The sequence below is a fragment of the Gambusia affinis genome, linkage group LG14 (assembly GCF_019740435.1).
Source record: "Gambusia affinis linkage group LG14, SWU_Gaff_1.0, whole genome shotgun sequence".
NCBI classification, from domain to species: Eukaryota; Metazoa; Chordata; class Actinopteri; order Cyprinodontiformes; family Poeciliidae; genus Gambusia; species Gambusia affinis.
The window spans coordinates 18,127,777-18,137,360 of NC_057881.1; the positions used below are offsets into that span (position 1 = coordinate 18,127,777).

A 9,584-nucleotide genomic window follows, 5' to 3' on the forward strand; every position below is an offset into this window, starting at 1 on the left:
AGCGCAATTTCAATGGATGCATCGTGTTGTGCTTTCACTCATTCCACTGGACATATCTGAGATGATATAAGTATCTGTTTTATTTTCTACATCAGATTAAAGGTTTTGGTAGCATGACTAAGCCGAATGCTCTCCTCCTGACCTCTGTGCAGACATCCAGGGTTCAGCGGGCTTCGGAAGCCTTTTTGTCGCCGTTTCCTAACCCCCTTGTGACAGCGGAAGACTGGACAGAAATTACAATCACATGTTGCAGATGGTGTTGGAAACACGAACACGCACGGACGGCATCGGGTATCATACTTCTTCCTTCTTCTTTTTGCGGGCGCAGCAGCTGGGGGTGCGCGAGAGATCGGCGACCTGCTCCACGAGACAAACTGGAAAAACAAAAAAAACTAATGAAAAATGTTTCTAATTATTTAGTCATATGAGAGGGCTGTCATGTGTGGATCCTTTCGTGCTATCAGATCACCGCTCTAACGAAAAATATTACCTTTGTTTTGGAGGGGAAATGTCACTGTGAAAGTTCACTTATGGATTTAAAAAAAAGAAGAAGAAGATTTTTATTTTTATTTATAACAATACATTTATTGTACAATAATTCAACAATATAAACATTACATAAATCAGGTCAAAGATACTAAAACAAATAAATATTTACAATAACACTTTGTTATATATATATATCAGATCTCACACTGATCGAATTTGTTCCACACAATATTTCTGTACGTCCTTTATTGTTTGTGTCGAATCCCTAAAAAGAAGTCTAAAAAAACAAAACACGAAAAAGAACATTTACACTAAAGGTATGTGTTTGTTATTTTGCAAATGGGACGTTCAAATGCTTAGAAAGTAGACTAGAATAGAAAATTGAGAATCCCCCAAATAAAAATAATCACAATAGCGTCCGCATTTCACAATTAAAATCTCTTAATAAACTGATTTGTCCGATCGTTTATTGTCACAAAGGTGTTTGTAAAATAGGGAAATGAGCATGCGCATCTCCTGTCTTATGAGTTCCCTTTCCGAAGTGAGTCTTAATGAGTGATGACATGCACCTTATTACGAAGCATCACATGTCTGTGCGCTCAGCGGAGCCCATTAAATTAGAGGACATCCCTGTGGACAGAAGTGAAGAAGGTACTGGACGTGGAGAGAGGACCACAAGCTGGGTCGGTCCTGTCAGAAAAGCGTTTTCGCTGTTTGTGAAACTTCACTTTTTAATTTTATTTATTTATTTTGTTCTGTTGTGTGTTTCTTTCTTTTATTATTATTATTTTTTTTTTATTATTATTATTTTAGGATTAGAAATTCTGTTGCGGCGGACATGGGGAACCTGCAGTACTTGTGTCTCCTGGCTCTTTGCGCCTGCTGTGTTTGTCAAGTTGATGGGCGAAGAAGTAAGTTTGAACTTTTTTATCTTGTTTCAATGAAGACGAAAAATTGTTTTAGACAAATAGAAATGTGCTTGTTGTCATTCGGCTGTCATGAACCGGATGCGTCCCGCAGTCTTCCACAATAGCTGGCCCCCGTGTTCGGCTATCTGCAGCCAGTCCCGTGAAACTTATTACGGCGCAAGCAGAAGCTCCAAGTCACTGATCAAAGTGACATCCACCCTTAAACTATTATTTATGTACTCACTAAAAAATAAAATAAAAAAATAAATAAATAAATTGTGAATCAGTCGCATTATTCAAATCAAATTCATATCAAATCGCTGATCAAATTCTAAAAACACGTTGAATTGAAAATATAAAAATAAGATAAAATAATATATATAATCTTGTTTCGACTGCAGAATAGTGATGGTTTGTCCGCACCCATATCTGCGCCATCGTAGATGCTCGAGTAATTTTCCCCCTGTAATCAAATTAGGTCGATGGAATTTGTTGTTTTCGTCTGTTTCCCGTCTGACATTTAAACTGTCTCACCGAGACTGAAGTCAGTCTGAATAGGTAACAGTTCCGCATCGGGCATCAGGACCACCTCATTTGTTTTCAGAGACTAATGATCAAATCCGAACCAAAGCTTGCACGGGACATATAGGAAAATAATCATTTTATTATGATATCTTTCGACTTATATTCCAACCCACTCTCACTCCCAACTCGTCATATATTGACGCATGGGACTTCCGTCCTCGTCACATATTGACGCGAGGGGTACCCCTTTCGCGTCAATATGTGACGCGAAGGGTTTTACCTGATGCCTTACCGTAATTTTTGCCCTAAACCTAACCAATTTTTGGGTTTTGAAGTGTCGGCAGTGTTTGCGAGGACCATTCGCGTAAATAATCCATGTAAAACATGCGACCTTCCAAAATCGTCAAAATCGTCAAAATTTTACGGCGAAGGAACCTGCCCAAGTCGTCACATATTGACGCGAAGGGTATACCCTTCGCGTCAATATGTGACGCATGGTCAGACGGCGTCCCAACTCGTCAATATATGACGAGTCGGGTGTGAGAATGTGTTGTATATTCTTACCATCATTCGCATTTTAAACAACCAAATTTGACTTTTGAATTCCGAAATTCGTCGGAATTCATATTCAAAATCAGAATAAATCTGTATAGATTTCCTTTGCCTTTTACTTTGCTTCTTTTTGCTTCTTTCTTTTTAGAAAGGGTAAAATCTTTCTAAAAGGATTTTACCCTCCACTCTTTCAAAAAGAGATTCAATATTTCACTACGAATCTTCTGAACATGTGAAATTTCAACCACAAGCTTCAATGCATTTTTTTAAAGATTTTATTTGATTGAACAATTTTAAAAGAATTGAGGGTGTGCTGTACCATGCATTTGCTGCCAGCCTCCTTTACTTGTGTGCCCCTAAATAAAACCCACTGCAAAACAATGCCTTGAGAAGACACATGATTAATAAGAGTCCTCTTCTGTATAGTTCTAATTCAGTCTAAATCCATCAGAAAACAACAAACACGTCAAGTGTAAAGTTATGCTACCTTAGCAATAACAATGAAAGGTGGTTCTACAAAGTTTTGACCAATAATACATACAAATGCACACCATATTTTTCATACTTTATTTTATTTTTTTTAAGACATACCTATCAGAATGACATATTTTCTGTTGAGCAGTTGCATAAAATTCAGATACAACACAGAGCTTTGAGGTAGTAATGCAGATGAATCTTGCTTAAGTTTTTCATACAGTTCTCTTTGTGTTTGTCTCCTCCTCTAGCGTACAGTGATGTTTTCCCCCACAAGCATTCCTTAGTTGGCAAGTTCCCATTTCCAATTCCAGCAATCCCGGGATGGGAGCCTGACACCAATCCATGGGACGATTACCTCTACCCTCCACTAAGCTCAAACCAAAGAGAGCTCATGCATCACAGAGGTGAACAAGTCTTTCTACTGTAACTTCAAATCGTCTGCAGGTCGTTTCTGGCTTTAGAGCCAGTAACGTGCACCTCTCTGCAGGCAAACCAAAGGTTCATCTGACCAGCGACAGCCCGGCTCTTAATGGCTCATGCATTACCTTTACTGCTAAGCTGGAGTATCCTCCATGCCAGAAGGAAGACACAAACGGGGACCTTGTCTGGGACGAGCACTGCGAGGATGGTATGGAGCTGGAGGCCTCAGGTGCTGCCAGGAAGTCAAGCTAGGGCACAAATGGCACATCACACCTCCTAGACATAGAAAAATCAGTCTGGAAAATTGCTAAGCTGTTATGTCTGTTAAAAAAAAAAAAAACAAAAAAAAAAAACAATAACAACAAAACAAATGTGATAAGAATAGACAAATACATAAATCAGGGTTTGCCTCCTCATAAAATGAAAAGTCAATTTAATTAAATGCGTACCGACTGAATTCGCTGAACAAACTGAACACGCTAGTTGTAACCTTTTGTATAAATCTTATTTCAGTAACCTCCTTGTACACTGAAAATCACTCATTTTACATTCAGTAGAAGTCACTGAATCTAACCATTATTTGTTTTAACAAGACTTCCCCTTCTTTACCTTTGGACAGCCAACGGACAGCTTCGCTCAGGCTATGTCTATAACTGGACTTCTTGGTTGGATGACTATGGCTTCGGGAAGTGCACAGACCCGACAAAATGCAACGTGTTCCCTGACGGGAAGCCCTTCCCCCAGAGCAACGACTGGAGACGCAAGAGTTACGTCTACGTGTGGCACACAATGGGTGAGTTTGATACGACAAACAGAAACACGCAGAACAACAAACATCCCTACGTATGAACCTCCTCCCTGTTTTGTCTCTGCTTTCTAGGCCAGTACTATGAAACATACGATGGCTCTTCTTCCAGTGTGACCATCAATACCACTAATATCCCACTGGGGGGAGAAGTCATGGAGGTTATGGTCTACAGGAAGCGTGAGCGCAGGAAGTACAGCCCCTTGACCAGTGACAACACCGTCTTCTTAGTCACAGGTGAAGGCATATTTACATGTTCAAGTGTCAAACAGAACACAATCTGAAAGTTTTTTTAAATAATAGCTACTTCCCGCATTCCCTCAGATAAGATCCCACTGGCAGTCGACATTTCCCAGAAGTCCGCAGTCAACAAGTCTGCCAGTGTTTTCATCCGTGGAGAGGAGATTGTCTTCGAGGTCCATCTTCATGACCCCAGCGGCTACCTAAAGACAGCCGCCTCAGTGGATTACATCTGGGACTTTAGAGACGGCAATCAAGTGGTGACACACCGCGAGGTGACCACACACACCTACAGCACGCTGGGAAAGATGAACGTGAAGCTGGTGGTGGAGGCCGCGTTTCCTGCTGAGTGTCCACCCACCTCTGCCACTCCAACTCCGAGTCGCTCCACATCATCACCTCTCACAGGTACTCAACTGAGACAGCCTGGCTTGTAAAAGCATCCTGGTCAAATGGCACAATGTTTTTCAGCATGGAGATGTTGCAAAGCTTCCACAATAGCTTAGTTCTGCTCGCTAATGTTAAGAAAAGGGTTTATTCACAGCGTATTAATGGCTCTTGGGAGTAACCAAACTACCAGGTCTGAACAGGAATCCCACCAACATCGCACAAGTTTGCGGCCACACAAACTAAACCTCGATGAAGCAACAGAACACAAACGACATTCTGATGATAATGCAAAACATGACTTTTCTTGTCTGATGTAAGCTCTTGCCAAATGTGTTGAAGTTGGTTGATTCCATTAGCAGTACCGAACTTTATGCTCCACCCAAAACATCCAGCACTGCCCAGGCGCCTGGTGTTGGATTGTGTTTGAATACTTGAATCATATCAGTGTGATAAGACAGGCAAAAACAGAAACAATCTGTATGGTGGTTGGTGCCTTTTTATGTACCAGCCGCCTGTTATCAATTGGCTTAGCAGAGTAAAGACTGAGAAACAGCAGCAATCAACGGACAAATACAGCATCCACATGTGATTTCTGACGAGTTCCAGCTTGCATGCCTTTCATTTTTCTAAAAACTAGCCTGTAATTTTCAATTAGGCAACAATCATTTCTATAAACTTCTTATCACCTTACCAAGCCTGAATCCGACTATTTTCTGTTTACCTCAGTGTGGATTACGAAAATTATTTTTCTTTGCAAAATGATAGTGCCAAGCAAGAGGTTTTATTTTCATAGCTTTTCTAAAATGCTGAGGGTTTACACACATTTCCTTAATATTCATAAAAATAGCTTTGAATTAAATGATTCAGGTACTTTTCTATAAAAAATAAAATTGCGGCGTATTTCTCCTATAAAGAACTAAGTCATGTCTGTAGGTAACTCTTCTCCTTTATTAAAAAAAAAATAAAGGTTTTTATTTCGCTAAGAGTTTCCACAACACAACACACCCTCTGAAGGAAATATGGAATATTGTAACAACTATGAAAGACAGCTGTGAGTCTAAAAATTGCACTTATGGGTCTTCTCTGTCAGTGGCCCCCACAACTCCTCCGGCTACACATGCTGTCACGACGAAGATCAAGACAACGCTGAGTGAGTTTGCTTGTGGACTTGAGCTACAGTTGGTTCATGAAACGAACCATCGAATTGCCTTTGACTGTCCCTCGTCTCTTCTCTCTTTCAGCACCACCCAAAACCAGTCAGCCCGTTAACTCCTCCACTTTATCTGCTGTGACCACGACGGGGTTGCCCACAACAGAGCCCCTCCTGTCCACGGTAGCCACAGAATCCAACCCCACCACCCCGCCTTGGCTCCGAAGCAGGGGTCTCAACGGCAACGAGTGCTTCCGATACGCCTACGGAACCTTCTCGGGCAACATCACGATAGTCGGTAGGTGGAGAGCGGTGTTTTTCCTTTCTCGACTGAAGCATGTCACATCGATTGGAGCAGCTGAGCGGAATATCTAAAGATTTCCTTTCTTTTCTACACTAAATCTAGCAGTATCTCTGTTGTTCTTTGGGAACTGCATTAGCTTCAGCTTCTCTCAAGTGTGTCGTCTGTGTTCTACACAGAGCCAAAGCGCCCACTGGGGAATCGGCTGAACAGTCGCATCGTGGACCTGTCGGCTGCCAGGGTGACCAACACCGACGTCAGCTTCCGGGTGAAATGTCTGGGAAGGTGAACATTTTGATTTCCGCTTCTTTTTTTTTCTTAAAATACAAATTGGATTTTGAGATCACATTTAGATGGAAACGGGAGAGTCCTTAAATATAGGAATGCTAAGAAAATATATTATTTTAAAAAGACTGAGTTGTAAGAGCAATAAGTGGGAGAGGAAAACCAAACATGGTTGCTTTGATGTAAAATAATAATAATAATAATAATAATAATAATAATAATAATAATAATAATAATAATAATAATAATAATAATAATAATAATAATAATAATAATAATAATAATAGTAGTAGTAGGCTAATTCAAAAAAACTTAGATTAAGCACCAAATTCCCAAAAAAATATCTTTGCAGTAGGGATTCTAGTAAAGGTTTAGATTAGAGTGAGTGAAACCCCAGCATCTTGACTTGAGCAATGTGGCAAAGACACATCCGATCTTAATTTCCAATGGATGAAACCTCCAGTTTATTAAATAATATAGAATCTGGATTTGACCTGGTCAACTCCGTTGCTCCTTCGCAGCATCCCCACTTCAGCCTGCACCATTGTGTCAGACCCCAGCTGCTCTCAGGTACGCAACATCATGTGCGACGACGTGCCGCCTTCATCCGAGTGTGAGGTGCACCTGCGGCGAAGGTTCCTGGAACCGGGCACCTACTGTGTGAACATCACCCTGGAAAACTCTAGCAGCATGACACTCGCCAGCACCACCATCACCATTGGCAAGTCTCAAGACGCACCCGGTTGGTTGGAGAAGTGCTCTGGAAAAATAATGCCCTCTTCAGAAATTTTAATTATTAAATACATTATTTTTTTTTTTTTAAATTGTTCCTCTTGTGCATCCCAGTGCCTAAAACTTCAAACACCGCCCAGGTGGTTCTAACTTCCAGTGCAGTGCTGGTGGCAGCCTTTGCGATCGTTGCCTACATGGTCTACCGGTGAGTGTGTCGCACTTGCATCATATTGAATCCTGTGCATTAATGACCCAACAAGAACAGATGACAAAGATGTTTTCTTGTGGAAATAAAACAAAGAATAATAACCCTCTAAAATCTTTTCTTTTTTTTTAAGACGTCACAAGGTCTACAGACCCATTCGAAGGTCGCTGGTTGAGGATGCCTGTGCCAATTCTGGTGCTGCAGGTCACATGGTTCGCCTGAGGGAGGCGCTCTTCCCCTCCAGCGAGGAGAGTCGCCACCTTTTGACTGAGAGACAACCTTTGTAGGGTTTGGAGGAGTTGCGTCAAAAAAGCTTTTACTCTTGTACTTTAAAATAAAAGACACTTCTGAAGTGAAGCAAAGATAATTGATACTAATAATGTTATGTCCTAATTCGGCCAAATCCTAATGCTCTACAATTCAGACAAGATGTACTAAAGAGGTCGCTTGATTTGTGGCTGCCGCACTAATTTTAACGTCAGCTTGGAATGAATTTTCTGTGAAGGAGTTTCAATAAGCCATATTGGTGCCTTTGATTACAAGCAATATGAAGAAATGTCATCAAGCATGTGTTGTACCTTTGTCCTTAAACTCTTGCAAAACCTTTGGTTTTTGATTCATTATTAAACAATTTCAACTTTAAAAGTCTGAGTCCTGAATTATTCAAAGATCTCTGAAACAACTCATTTCATTAATGTAATTCTTTATGATCTAATATTTGTGTAATGCTAAAGATTTTGCCCTGTAAACTGACTAATGACGTCACCCCAGTATTTGCTGAGTGCCTGGACTCCTGACACTATATTGAATGTTTTAATGTGACAACTGAAGGTTTTCTTTGATTACTCCTGTGAAAAATTGCAAAAAGACACAGGTGAAAGTGCTTCTCTTTTTTTTTTTTTTGCCCAAAATTATCAGGTATTAAAAATTAAGTTGCTGTTTCAATAGCAGCCACTAACAAAAATGAAGATGTCTATTTGAATCATCATACTGACTGTTTTATCATTCTTCTGATAGTGGCCCCAGGGCCAATTAAACACAGCTGGATAATACAATATGCAAGTATTTCAACCTAAAGGTGATCGTCTTCAGAACCGCCAACTGGTGGTTTTTATTCCCGGTTGGTTTCAGCACATAATCTCCGCTTAAACACCTCAGTTTTCCATCACAGCATTCTACAGTTTGGAAATTCACAGGATTTTTATTTTTTATTTTTAAAATTAAAATGACACCAGTGACAAAGACAAGGCTGCAGATAAATGCATGGGAATCGAATTCTATAACATCGCTGTAGGGAAGTTAGCGGATGGTGCAGCAGCTCTAAGAATCAGCTAAGCACCTTTGAAGATGGAATTTAATTGAAATGGTAAAACACTAATGGACATACAGAAAGAGAAATCTGGATTTGCTTTATTTCCTTGTGAAAAAGCTCTTCGGGAATATTTCTTACTCCACTGAAAAGCCTATTTGTTCTCTTAAATGATGCCGCAATAAGGAAATGCAAGTGTGGGTTGCGTTGGAAAACGTACCAAATTTTCCTCGCTCAGTGCCAAACGGTCCCTTGGTACTTTATTAAATTGCATCACTGAAGTTTGAACACAAGAAATCAACTTAATTTAACATTCCACCAAGTTGGATTTCAATGCATTGGAGAACCATCTGGAACCAGAAAGGCCAGAATCTTCAGAACTCATCTGGCACGAGCAACACAACCAAGTTGAGGTTGTGGTAAGGACTGAAGGGGAGGCTTTTCTTTTCCCTCCAATCTCAAATTCTAGAGAAACCCTGAAACAAATTTGTGGATTTTTGGGAGGGAAAGTAAAAATGTTGAAGGTAAAAGCTCAGAGTATGCGATAGATGCAGGTTGGAGAATCTCAACATCTCTGCGCTGCGATTGCCTCAAATGGCAAACATAAAACCTGCACCGTTTGTGAACTTGATTGCATTTTCTTTACGAATATGGCTCATTTTAGTATGTAATCTTTACTTGTATAAGATTTGCCATGAAGCAGTGAAACTAAAGAAAGAAAAAAAAATACAACCCTTATGTTATGTGCTACATTAAAAAAACAAAGTACATCTGAATTTCATTTGGCAGATTTTTA

General features: G+C 40.2%; 1 protein-coding gene across 5 annotated transcripts; it reads left to right on the forward strand.

Moving 5' to 3' along the window:
* Nucleotides 1–1,057: 1,057 nt before the first annotated feature.
* gpnmb (glycoprotein (transmembrane) nmb) lies at nucleotides 1,058–8,124 on the forward strand. 5 transcript variants are annotated; one of them, XM_044137871.1, is made up of 13 exons: nucleotides 1,058–1,172; nucleotides 1,303–1,400; nucleotides 3,200–3,355; nucleotides 3,439–3,600; nucleotides 3,991–4,164; nucleotides 4,252–4,413; nucleotides 4,501–4,824; nucleotides 5,897–5,956; nucleotides 6,048–6,254; nucleotides 6,437–6,542; nucleotides 7,064–7,284; nucleotides 7,389–7,479; nucleotides 7,613–8,124. In XM_044137871.1, exons 2-13 carry the CDS (start codon nucleotides 1,328–1,330, stop codon nucleotides 7,764–7,766), a joined length of 1,890 nt encoding a protein of 629 aa, XP_043993806.1. In that variant the 5' UTR covers nucleotides 1,058–1,172; nucleotides 1,303–1,327; the 3' UTR covers nucleotides 7,767–8,124. The 5 variants fall into 5 exon arrangements, with proteins under 5 accessions (XP_043993806.1, XP_043993807.1, XP_043993803.1 ...); XM_044137872.1 differs by having other exon boundaries at nucleotides 3,439–3,579; XM_044137868.1 differs by having other exon boundaries at nucleotides 1,136–1,201; nucleotides 3,439–3,579.
* The last annotated feature ends 1,460 nt before the right edge of the window (nucleotides 8,125–9,584 follow it).